The sequence below is a fragment of the Narcine bancroftii genome, chromosome 5, assembly GCF_036971445.1.
Source record: "Narcine bancroftii isolate sNarBan1 chromosome 5, sNarBan1.hap1, whole genome shotgun sequence".
NCBI lineage: Eukaryota > Metazoa > Chordata > Chondrichthyes > Torpediniformes > Narcinidae > Narcine > Narcine bancroftii.
This window is the reverse complement of record NC_091473.1, coordinates 108205503-108218800: the sequence shown is the minus strand read 5'-3', so window position 1 is coordinate 108218800 and position 13298 is coordinate 108205503. Positions and strand designations below refer to the sequence as shown.

General features: G+C 38.6%; 1 protein-coding gene across 19 annotated transcripts in view; it reads left to right on the top strand.

Annotated features, from left to right (window-relative positions):
* LOC138763842 (terminal uridylyltransferase 4-like) overlaps positions 1-13298 on the top strand; it is a 113662-nt gene that overhangs the window by 15436 nt on the left and 84928 nt on the right. For 12 of the 19 annotated variants that reach the window (XM_069938678.1, XM_069938682.1, XM_069938691.1 and 9 more), the window contains 4 exons: positions 610-657; positions 3863-4000; positions 5406-6118; positions 9678-9841. In XM_069938678.1, coding sequence (XP_069794779.1) covers positions 5509-6118; positions 9678-9841 — 774 coding nt within the window. In that variant the 5' untranslated portion in view covers positions 610-657; positions 3863-4000; positions 5406-5508. Of the gene's footprint in view, positions 1-609; positions 658-1066; positions 1119-3862; positions 4001-5405; positions 6119-8748; positions 8971-9677; positions 9842-13298 lie in introns of those variants that run through there. The other 7 variants (XM_069938685.1, XM_069938687.1, XM_069938681.1 and 4 more) reach the window with 4 other exon arrangements.

Sequence of the window (13298 nt, the reverse complement as noted above, 5' to 3'; positions counted from 1 at the left end):
ACCTTTCAATATCAGATGAAGTTTGGGAATTAATTTTTAACTTGGTTAATAACTTGTCATTATTGGCTTGTCGTTTACTACAATTTAAAGTTGTACATTGGGTGCACATGTCCAAAGCTAAATTATCTTGTTTTTTGCTGTGATAGATGTAAGAAAGGAGAGGCTTCTTTAATTCATATGTTCTGGACTTGCCCTAGTCTGGAAAAATACGGGAGAAATGTCTTCCATTCCTTATCTTTAATCCTTGACATAAATTTAGAGCTGAATCTTTTGATTGCTCTTTTCGGAATAAAGGAAAAGGATGATGTTCTTTTGACTTCAATTAAATGTCAAACTCTATCCTTTGCTTCTCTCTTGGCTAGGTAAGCAATATTACTTAGATGGAAGGATGCTGCCCTGCCCACTCATGCTTAGTGGCTGAGAGATAAAATGTAATGTTTGAACTTGGAAAAGATTTGTTATTCAATTAATAATTCGGGTATAAGATTTCAAATGCTATGGGGGCCATTTATGAGTCATTTTCTTAGTGTTTAATATAATATATTTGATTTTTATTTGTTTTTTTCTCTAGTTTTCATTTTAGTATTAAATATGCTTATTATCATACAGGTATGACTGTAATTTGGACTGAGGGATCGATCATATCTCGAAATGGACGTAAGTCAGAATTTTGTCCGCGCGTTTGGAATACCAAAGTCTTAGGCAAACATTTTAAATCAAATCTTTTTTTCATCAATGATTTGACGATAAGAACTTAAAACTTCCTGAATTTGTCGATCAACCTTGGCAAATCTTTCTACATTCTGGTCTATGCTTACCTTGTTAGTCAGGGCCCCAGGGTCTGAGGGCTGGGTCCGGCCATCTTTATTCTTGTGTGAATGCGTGAGTCTTTGGTTGACGTATGCGCGGTGGGCTTGAGTATTGGAATTAAGTTAGCGCATGCGCGAAACTTAAGCACCCTAACAATATTGAATTCCCGCCCTTAACTCTCATGCATGCACCAATTGAACTCCAATATGCGAACCCATCGCACGTGCGCCAACCGAAAATTTGCACATGCCGACAGAAATCAAGATGGCCGCACCCAGCCTATGGACCCCGGGACACTGACTAACAAGGTAAGTTCGTACACTTTGTCTCTTACATGCCGTGTCCCTGTTATAGTTTGTCAAATACAATATAATTTTTTCTGTATTAAAAAAAATGTTGTAGTCATATGTGCGGATGGACATAGGTCACAATTCGGGGAGTACCTGTACAATGTGGATAAAGTAGGAATGGGGTTTGGATTTCTCTTTAATTGGGATAAAATTATTAATATATTTATAAATTGTAGTTATGTCTTAGGATTTCTGTATTTTTAAATTATTGAATCTGTTTAACACTGCACAATTGCTTTTTGTACTTCTGTTTTTTCTGCTTTAAAATCAAACTAATAAAAATATTTTAAAAAGAAAGAATTCAAGAGAGCATGGATTTTACTGAATTCTCTATCAACCTTCCTGAAAGTGTGTACCATTTCCGTCTGTTTTCAGTGTGTTATTACTTTTTTAGTATATCTGATGATTCCTTCAGATTGATTGCCGATGAATCATGTATCACTGTCCATCATTGAAAAAACTCAATAAATACCATCTAATCTTGTGATTTATTCTTTAATATTTTCTGAGAATTCAACTTCATTTTTAGTGGTCTTTAATATTGCTCGAGTACTTGTGAATACATGTGAAATTATCTGTTTAGTTTAATTACCATCTTATTTTCACACTCAAAATTCGTCCCTCTTCAAATCTTAACATTTACTGGTGTTCTTTGAGAATATAGCAGGCACATTTGATAGAGGGGAGCAAGAAGATGTAATATACTTGGATTTCCAGAAAGTGTTCCATGAAAATGCTTCACAAAAACTTCTGCATAAGGAAAGGATGGATAGAGTTGGAGGTCATTATTAGCATAGATAGAGGAGAGGATTAATTAACTGACAAAAGGCAGAGAGTTGGAATAAATGGATATTTCTCTGGTTGGCAGTTAATTATTAGTGAAAAGCTGTAGGGATTGGTCCTGGGTCCACAACTGTTCATAATATGCCGAAATGATTGAGAGGAAGGACCAAGTGTAGCATTTCTATGTAAAATGGGAGTACAACATTGTTAGGTAATCCATTTTGGGAGGAATACTAATAAAGTAAAACTTATTTTAATTATGAAAAATTGCAACATGCTTTTGTGCAGATAGACCTGCGAGAGCTTGTGCATAAGTCACAAGAAGTTAGTTTGGAGATGCTGCTGGTAATCAAGAAGGATGTTCATCACTAGATGGTTTGAATTTAAGAGCAGGAGGTTCTGCTGTAAATGTACAGAGTCCTGGTGAAGTGGACCTGGTCTCTGTGCATGAGGTTATGAAGCCAGTGTAGAGAAAGTTCACCAGGTTGATTCTGGATATGAGGCCTTAGGTTATAGGAGAGATTGAGTAGCTGGAACTATACTCATTGGTGTTTAGAAGAATGAGAAGGGTATCATAGAAACTTATAAAATATTTAAAGGAATAGATAGGATAGAAGCTTAGAGGTTGTTTTCACTGGTGGGTAGACAAGAACTAGGAGTCATAGCCTCAAGATTAAGAGACGTACATTTAATACGGACATGAAGAAGAAATATTTCTGCCAGAATGGTGAATCGGTGGATACTTATCCCAGTGAAGTAGTAGAGGGGACCTCATTAAAAGACACAGATAGATTTTTAAAGAATTGGGAAATTAAAGGTTATGGGAATGGGCAGGCAAGTAGAGTAAAGTCCATGGCCAGATCAGCCATGATATTGAATGGCAGAGATGGCTACATGGGCCAGATGGCCCACTTCTATTTCTCATCTTAGTTTCTTACTATTGAATAATCTGAAGCAGTTCTTATTATGTTGCTTTATCTGTTTTATATTGTTTTAATGTGACAAAATTCTGAGCTTGTTTAGATTGGTTATATTTTTGATTTGCATGGCAAGAATTATTTAGCGGCCTTCAAATTATTTTCAAAAAAAATTGTTGGCAAGCACACTGCTTCTGTCTATTACCCTTAATTCACTGGTAGTGAATAAAATTAAATTTTTCTTCTGGAAGAATATAGTTAGGTGTGCAATAGTTAATTGAGGACTTGAGTGAGAAACTTATTTGAGTTTTAAATTTTAGAAATGTAAAATAAAAGGTGCCATGCACTCATGTTACAAGACTTTATAGATAGGTAAATTATAGTTTTTGGCTAAAATATAGTTCAGAATCACAAACTCAAGTCCTGTCTGCTGTAATTTTACATTTATATAGGAAGAGCTGTGCACTAAGAAATTGTTTTAGCATGAAACTATTAATCATTTATTTTCACAATGAACAATGATATCAGTACCTGCAAGTTGATTCTTCAAGATGAGCTTGATAAGCGCAATGCCAATGACCCCTGGGTTTGAATCCTGAGCTGTCTGGCAGGAGCTTGTACATTCTCCCCATGACCTGTGTTGGTTTTCTCTGGGTGCTCTGGTTTCCTCTGCCCTCAGGTTAGAGGCTGTAATAAGGCTGCATGGGTTTCATGGGCCAGAAGGGCCATCTACCATATTATGTCTTTAACATTTAAAAAAAACCAAATTGTACTTGGAGATATGAGGAACAATTTAGGAGAGAAAATGCTTCAGCACACCAGATATTGGAAGTAGTCTGGCTGTAGACCATCATTTTGAAGTATGACCAACAGGGTCAGACTTGAATTTAGTGTCTTAATGGAACATAACTCGATAGTAATTATAGAGTTATAAAATTGATTCCTTTTAAAGATTAAATGTTCATTTATTGATGTGAGATCTCACTCTTCATTTTATTCTAGTTGTGGTGCATTCAGATCTGTGTGGCCCAGTGGTTGTGTAATCACAATGAATTATTTTACTGTCCCTGAGCCCAGAAAAGTTGCTGGGAGGAGCTGTTGGCAGCTTCAAATGTATTGGAGTCAGATTTAAGGCAACTGGTAGGTTTCATTCTGTTATTTATTCTGTGTGTTTTTAATTCATCCCTCTGTTTGTTTGGTGATACATCAAGCATAATTAAAACAAAAATAATTGTTTCTCATTTTTATTATTGAAGGTATATCTGCTTTTGACTCGCTTGTGCTCAGGACAGGATCATGTTAGGAAAATGATGACCTCTTTTATTGTTCTGAGATATCAGAACCAGAATAATTGCAAAACAGAATCTCTTTCAATCATTCAGTAATATCAGTGTTTAAACAGTTCTCCATTTGAAGCAAATTTATTTGAATTGACAAGATAAAGCTTTTTTTAAAAAAAAACCTTCCATTTGCAAATTGAATAGTATGGTTGATGTGGTTCTGTGTTCTAATTCGAATTATTCTTGGGTTCTTTCCCCCCACATTCCCCAAGTGCACATCAACAATCTTTACAAGATGGGCACAAATGACTACTTTCAAACTTTCCCCATATCTCTGTAATTTACTGGCTAACAATTAAGAACAAAAGTAATGATGTTATTTCCTCCTCTGAGGAAGCTTCATGAAATATCATGACTCAGATCAAGAAGTCATCATTTGGAAATTATGTACACAAGCATGTATTCTTGGTTGGTGCTGCATTCGAACTTTAAATGATCATGATTGCAATATAATTTGTAGAAGCAATGTATTGTAGATGTTTGAAATATGAAATAAAAACAGTAAAAGCTGTGAAATAGGTCAGAAGTATTTTCTTGAAAATAGTTTTCTCAACAATCTTTCTTCATGGATGCTGCCTGAACAGCTGAATTATTTATTGCATTTCTGTATTTGCATCATTTTGACTTGCATTTTCATTTCCTCAAATACTTTATTACTTAATATTTCCCAATAATATTCTTACCAGCAGAGACTATAACAAGAAATAAATTGGTATGCTCCACATGCTTAGACATGTCTTACTACCTTAGTCTAAATTTGATATCAGTTCAGAACAAATGCAACAATGATGGAATGCATGTGCTCCTTATTTACTAAGGATCTGCTTTCAGATTAAAATTTGACAATAAAGTCTTATTTTGGATTCTTATGTAATGTTTGCTAATTACATTTATGAATTTTTTTGAAGATTTTAAAAAATAATATTTGGATATCATCCAAGTCATTTTGATTATACACTTGGAAAATGAATGGTGTGGGGGAAAGAAAACTATTATACTATATTTTGGGTCATTTATTTTTACTGATTTTTGTGACTTGGCTATTCCACTCCCATCAGTTGGTTGGATGCTATCAAATAGCAGCCTATTTTCACCATTGGGGCACTTCGAAGCTTTCTGATTATACAGTATTAGGAAAGGAATGCGAATATTCATTGTCAGTATAATTCTGGAAAATTTTGACGTTTTTCTGCTTTTTCTTACAGGAATTCGGAAAATTTGTTTTTTTTTATTTATAGTTGTGAATATTTCCAAAGGGAAAGATTTAAATTTTTAAAAAGAAGGAAAAGAATCCTTTGAATATCAACAATGGAAGAAACTAAAAATTCGAAGGATGAAGTACACAAATCTGGTAAATCAGTTCGCCTTGTCCATGGTGAAGGTAAGGACATGAAAGTTACTGTGCAAAATGATATTGAACAAAAATCATCCAGAAATCCAGCTGATGGCAATTCTCAAGATAGTGGCAAATCTCTTGCAAACTGGAATAAAAAAAAGTCAAAATGGAATGGAGAACAAATAGAAAGAAAGAATGTTGAAAAAAACACAGATGTAAAATCAGGCAAGGGTAGCAAACAAGACATACCAAATTGTTTGGCTGGTTCAAGGAATTCAGGAATATGGCATACATATGGCCACTGCCAAGGAAGCCGGACATCTGGTGGGATGCCATCTATTGATAAAGTGAAGCAGAAGAATGCTAAGTCACAGCAGCAAACTCTTGGGAAATTTGCAAACTCTCACTGTGGCAGTGGTACAAAGACTGTGAATGAAAAGGATTGTTCACCTGTGAAACCAAGGGAAGAGTATATGACACAGGCGAGCAAGCCATCTGCACAATCAAATGGCAATAACAGTGTTCTGTCTGGGAAAGCCAAGCGGGATTTTAAAGAAGTGGAGAAGAAAGCAGATGTAGTTGGTAAGGTTCTGAAGTTGTTTTATTTAAAAAAGACATTTATTTACTCTAATAACACTTGAATAACACTTAAGGGATAAAACATAGAATTCTGTGGACACTGTGGTTGATGTAAAAACACACAATCGAGAGACTCAGCAGGTCAAACAGTGTCCTTTAAGTAGCAAAGGCAGAAATACATAACTGACGTTTCGGGCTTGAGCCCTTCATCAAAGTATGAGAAAATGCTGGTGAGCATCAGAATAAAAGAGTGGGGGGGGTAGGGGGCGGCAAGGCAGGAGATGATGGGTGGAGAAGGGAGGGAGGGGACAGCAGAACTGAGGTGGTGGGGGGGTGGAAAGGCAGGGCTGTGTAGGTGAAAGAACTGCAAAGGCAGGAAATGGGGGAGAGGGAAGAAAAGACAACCAGGTTTAATGGAAACCACTTCAATTCTGGGTCATACTCCTGCACTCACATGTCTGTCCGTGTCCTTATGTACTGTCCCATCCTGACCACCCGCGGATTGGAGGATCAACATCTTATTTTCCGTCTGGCCACCCTCCAGCCAGATGGCATAAACATTGACTTCACTGCTTTCCATTAAACCTGGTTGCCTTTTCTTTCCCCTCTCCCATTTCCTGCCTTTCCAGTTCGTTCACCTTCACAGCCCTGCCTTTCCATCCACCCCCCTCAGTGCTGCTGTCCCCTCCCTCCCTTTTCCTCCTATCATCTCCTGCCCTGCCACCCCCTTCCACTCTTTAATTCTGAAGCTCACCAGCATTTTCTCAAACTTTGATGAAGGGCTCAAGCCCGAAACGTCAGTTATGTATCTCTGCCTTTACTACGTAAAGAATACTGTTTGACCTGCTGAGTCTCCAGCATTGTGTGTTTTGACATGAATAACACTTAAATAGCATTTGCTATATATTTATTGCTGATTCATGGTGTCTTACTGAAAATGGTTAAAGTGAAACCTGGATAGGAATATTTTCACATTTCCCATCACAGTTACACAGTGGTTCACTGTGATCCCTTCTACTTGAAAAATATGATATTAGTGGAAACCCCTATATCATTGAGCATTTGATCTCATAACTCATTTGCAATGCTGCTTTAGATAATACATTGTACTTTGATTAAAATGTGGAATAACTTGTAATCTTGATCTGAGCTCATTGATCAGATTTTTGTTTGAATGCACCTGTGCTGAGTCTGCTGAGTTATTTCTAGGATATTGCCAAAAACATTGTTGGCATTAGTTAGTTGAAGTATTCAAGCAGATCGAGGTTTCAATGGAGATTTTTTAAAAATAGCTCTGAGTCGCAGAAAGATAAAGCTATGAAATAAGACCTTTGAACCCTTGGAAACCATTAACTACCCATTTCCATTAGTTCTACATTAATCCTGCCAGTTATTCTCCCCACATTTTCATAATTTCTTCTGAGATTCTACCAGTCACCTACAGACGAGACACCATTTACAGTGGCCAATTATCTTACCACCCCACATGTAGGTGGAAACAGGAGGACCTATTAGCCAAATGGTTATAGAGAGAATGTGCAAACTCCACCCAGACAGCACCCTAGTCAGGATTGAAACCTGGTCTGGCACTGTGAATATCAACTCTACTAGCTTGTGCCATTATAATGTGGATTGTGCAGGTCATGTGACCTCTCTGACTGGAACCTGGTGGGATTGTGGAGGGTCATGTGGCCTTGCCATCTGGAACCTGGTGGGAATGTGGATTGTGGAGGGTTATGTGACTTCCACCTGGAACTTAGTTGTAAGTCGTATCACCTGCCATATAAGGTTGTTGCGTACCTGATCATTGGGCCCCTTTATTCACCTAGTGATTACCTGGGCTGGACCATCCAGCTTACTGTAGTATAAAGTCCACCACATGCAGTAGATCTTCCTCTTTTGCTCTTTTGTCTTGAAACTAACCCAGTTCCATTCAAGGTCACAAACTGGACAATGCTGGAGTAGTCATTGGTAAGGTGTGCACTATACAGGAATCAGGGCTGTTAAGTAGCATTGGAGCTGTGCTCACATTAGACAAGGAATGGCGGGTAGTGTATTGTAATCCTTGGTTCTTTTCAGTCCGTACACAGTTGCTCAGTAGCAAGTCCGGTGTGACTGATTATACTTTTGTGTGATTGAGAGTACTAGTGTGTTATCTCTGTTGGGATCCCCTTGCATGTGTTTTAATTAAGATCCTTCCTATGTTCAGCCTGTGTCCAAACTCGTTGCTCTTTAAACCCATCGAACCTTTTCTCCCTTTCCACACAACAGCCATCCTTGTATTTAAAATCATGAACAATAGAATTTATTAATGGCTTTATGTCTGTTCCCCTTGCTGCCAAACAAGAAATAATGGTTTCTTTATTTAAAATAAAGAAAATTGTGACTCGTGATTTCATATGCCAAACAGCATAATATGCTTGAAATAATTTTGAAAAGTCTTCATCAGTTCAAGAGACTCGCTTTCACCTGGGTTTTTTATTTAATTGGATTCTTTCAATAGATTTAAAGCATGCCTTATATTTAAATTTTAATTAATAAAGCAAAAGTTTACCAGTACTGTATGCATTGTAAAAACACAAAATATAATGTAAGTTGTAACATTTTTGCAAATTTTATCATTTCCTCCCAAGACTTTGCAGATTTCAGACAAAAAAGGAAGCTGTTGCCTTCATCAAAACTGGTGCAATATCATGACTGAGCTTTGCAATCCAGGTTCTTGCTTTCTGCTGACTTAGTAGCCACATTGTCACAAGGTCAACAATATCTTAGTAGGAGTATGTTCCTCCAGATCCATCTCCTATGATATCCAATTAATCCTGTTTGCCATGGAATGGATGTAATTTGTTCTGCAGGTACATAGCAAAATATCAGCAGTTTGTGTTGGGTCAGAAAAACTTGAGGTCAGAAACATGGATAGGTTTGTGGCTGGGGTCAACTCGAGGGAAGATTGTGGGTAGTTCTGTAAACAGAGTCAGGGTTTGGGGTGCTTGTCTGCTTTAGCTTGTTTTAAGAAACTAAAGCTACCAGGTCAAACTGAAGAGCATAATGAAGGATTTTCAGCCCAAAATGTTGAATGTTATTGCTTTCCATAGATGCTGCCTAACCCAATGAGTTCCTCCATCATTTTACTTTGGTTGTTACATTAGTCATCCCCTCCACAGGTGTATATCAGTTCTGCCTTTGTGTCATTGCCAGCACCCTCTACAATACTGCTGTGGTTTGTAATATTTTGGAAATCCATTTTATTATGTTACAAATGAGGTTTTAGTGTACTGGCATGAGATCCGGAGTTGGTTATTTATTGCAGATTTTTTTTTTCCACCCACCTACTTTCAAACCTCAGAAGAGCAACCTTTCTAAACCAGAATGAATACTATTGTTTTCTTCTTGTGTTGTGGTCTCATGAATTAAAATTATTACAGAGAATCATAAAGCACTAAAGCCAAAAACATTTCATTCCAGAGTTGAATGTTCACTGCACATTGATCTTATCTATGAAACAATTTGAGCAAATATGCAAAAGTATAGAAAATACTATTATAAATTAATTTTGTTACAGGTAAAGTTGTTGCCTCAAATGCAAACAAAGCACATCCTTTGGAGAAGGATAATCCAGAGAACACACCTGTGATTGATGAGTCTAAAATGACAGCTGAACAACAACTTGGACTGAAACAAGCAGAGGAGAGATTGGAAAGAGATTATATCTTTCGTATGGAAAAAGTAGGGCTTTTTAACTACTATGAGTGCAATCAAACCACAATGGTGTTAAAGATTAATTTAAAACCAAAAAGAAATAAATGTTGATTTTTGGGCACGTTTAATTTTGGGGAAGGGGTGGGGGTGGTAGTAGTTTTAAAATTGAAAATTTGATAGGATTTGTAACGGTGATAAATTCCAATGTTTGGAGTCTTTAGTTAAATAAGTATTGACATTGAGTTATTGTAATCAATTGTCAAATTATGTTAATGTAAGAAATAAAGGGGGGGTCAAAAATAGATGGCTGAATGGGCTAGAGTTTGTCAAATGTATGCAAGGTAGTTTTCTTAATCAATACGTAGAGGAACCGACTCGGGACGATGTAATACTGGATCTCCTATTAGGGAACAAGATAGGTCAGGTGTCTGAGGTTAATGTTGGAGAACAAATTGGGTCGAGTGATCACAACTCTATTAGTTTTAGGGTAATTTTAGGGAAGAGCAAAGAAGGGCCTAAAGTTGAGGTTCTGGATTGGAGAAAAGCAAATTTCGAAGGAATAAGAATGGATTTGGGGAGTATTGAGTGGGACATGATTTTTTCAGGAAAGGATATAAATGAAAAATGGAGAATATTCAAAGAGAAATTTTGAGAGTACAGAGTAGATATGTCCCAGTGAGGATCAAAGGAAAGGCTGGAAGTCATAGGGAGCCTTGGTTTCTGAGGAATATTAGAAATTTGGTTAGGAGAAAGAGGGAGGTGTACAAGAGGTATAAAGCGCAGGGAGCTGAGAAATTGAAAGAGGACTACAAGGAGTGTAGAAAAAATTTTAAGAAAGAAATTAGAAAGGCCAAAAAGAGACACGAAGAGGCTTTGGCAGGCAGAGTAAAAATAAATCCAAAGGGTTTCTATAGGTACATTAAAAGTAAAAGATTAGTGAGGGATAGAATTGGACCCCTTGTAGATAGGGAGGGTAGGCTATGTGAAAAGTCAGAGGAGTTGGGGGAAAGTTTTAAATGATTTCTTTTCCTCGGTATTCACTAGGGAAAAAAAATATTGTACCAGTTTAAGTAAAGAAAAATAGGGGAGAGGTCATGAATCGTATAAGGATAACCGAGGAGGTAGTGATGTCAGTGTTTAAAAAAGATAAAGGTGGACAAATCTCTGGGTCCGGACAATGTATTCCCAAGGACACTCAGGGAGACTAGTGTACAGATAGTGGGGCCATTAACAGAGATATTTAGGATGTCACTGGTCATGGGGGTAGTGCCAGAGGATTGGAGGGTGGCTCATGTTGTTCTGCTGTTTAAGAAAGGGTCCAAATCTAAGTCTGTGGGGATAAGTTGATGGAAAGTGTTCTGAGGGATGGCATTTACAAATATTTGGAAGAACAGGGATTGATAGGTAGTAGTCAGCATGGTTTTGTCAGGGGTAGATCATGCTTAACAAACCTTTTCGAATTTTTCGAGGGGGTTACAAAAAAGATTGATGAAGGGAAGGCTGTGGATGTTGTCTATTTAGACTTTAGTAAAGCAAGAGAAACTTGTCCGTGAACTACTCTTTGCAGACGATGCCGCTTTAGTTGCCCATTCAGAGCCAGCTCTTCAGCGCTTGACGTCCTGCTTTGCGGAAACTGCCAAAATGTTTGGCCTGGAAGTCAGCCTGAAGAAAACTGAGGTCCTCCATCAGCCAGCTCCCCACCATGATTACCAGCCCCCCCACATCTCCATCGGGCACACAAAACTCAAAACGGTCAACCAGTTTACCTATCTCGGCTGCACCATTTCATCAGATGCAAGGATCGACAATGAGATAGACAACAGACTCGCCAAGGCAAATAGCGCCTTTGGAAGACTACACAAAAGAGTCTGGAAAAACAACCAACTGAAAAACCTCACAAAGATAAGCGTATACAGAGCCGTTGTCATACCCACACTCCTGTTCGGCTCCGAATCATGGGTCCTCTACCAGCACCACCTACGGCTCCTAGAACGCTTCCACCAGCGTTGTCTCCGCTCCATCCTCAACATCCACTGGAGCGCTTACATCCCTAACGTCGAAGTACTCGAGATGGCAGAGGTCGACAGCATCGAGTCCACGCTGCTGAAGATCCAGCTGCGCTGGATGGGTCACGTCTCCAGAATGGAGGACCATCGCCTTCCCAAGATCGTGTTATATGGCGAGCTCTCCACTGGCCACCGTGACAGAGGTGCACCAAAGAAAAGGTACAAGGACTGCCTAAAGAAATCTCTTGGTGCCTGCCACATTGACCACCGCCAGTGGGCTGATATCGCCTCAAACCGTGCATCTTGGCGCCTCACAGTTTGGCGGGCAGCAACCTCCTTTGAAGAAGACCGCAGAGCCTACCTCACTGACAAAAGGCAAAGGAGGAAAAACCCAACACCCATCCCCAACCAACCAATTTTCCCCTGCAACCGCTGCAATCGTGTCTGCCTGTCCCGCATCGGACTTGTCAGCCACAAACGAGTCTGCAGCTGACGTGGACTTTTTACCCCCTCCATAAATCTTCGTCCGCGAAGCCAAGCCAAAGAAAAGAAAGCTTTTGACAAAGTTACCCACAGGAGGTTAGGAAAAAAGGTGGAGGCATTAGGTATAAATAAGGAGGTAGTGAAATCGATTCAGCAATAGTTGGATGAGAGGTGTCAGAGAGTACTGGTAGAAAATTGTTTGTTAAATTGGAGGCCGGTGACTAGTGGAGTTCCTCAGGGATCGGTCCTGGGTCCACTATTGTTTGTTATATATATTAACAATCTGGAAGAAGGGGTGGTGAATTGGATAAGTAAGTTTGCAGATGATACAAAGATTGGTGGTATTGTGGACAGTGAGGAAGATTACCGTAGCTTAAAAAGAGATATAGGAAAGCTAGAGGAGTGGGCGGAGAAATGGCTGATGGAATTTAATATAGATAAGTGTGAAGTGTTGCATTTTGGAAAGGCAAATCTAAATAGGTCATATGCATTGAATGGTAGACAATTGAGGAGTGCAGAGCAACAAAGGGATTTAGGAGTTATGGTAAATAGTACCCTCAGAGTTGATACTCAGGTAGATAGAGTGCTGAAGAAGGCATTTGGAATGTTGGCCTTCATAACTCGGAATATTGCATTCAAGAGTTGGGATGTTGTGAAGAAATTGTGCAAAGCATTGGTGAGGCCAAGTTTGGAATACTGTGTGCAGTTTTGGTCACCAAATAATAGGAAGGATATAAACAAAATAGAGAGAGTGCAGAGAATGTTGACAGGATGTCAGGGTTTGAGTTACAGAGAAAAGTTGAGCAGCCTGGATTGGAGAAAAGTGGATGGGCTTTTTCAATTAAAAGTGGGGGATATTCAAACCAGAGGCCATGGTTTGAGATTGCAGGGGGAAAATTATAAGGGGAACATGAGGGGAAATTTCTTCATGCAAAGGGCGGTTGGGATGTGGAATAAGCTTCCGGCAGAGGTGGTTGAATCAAGGACGTTATTTA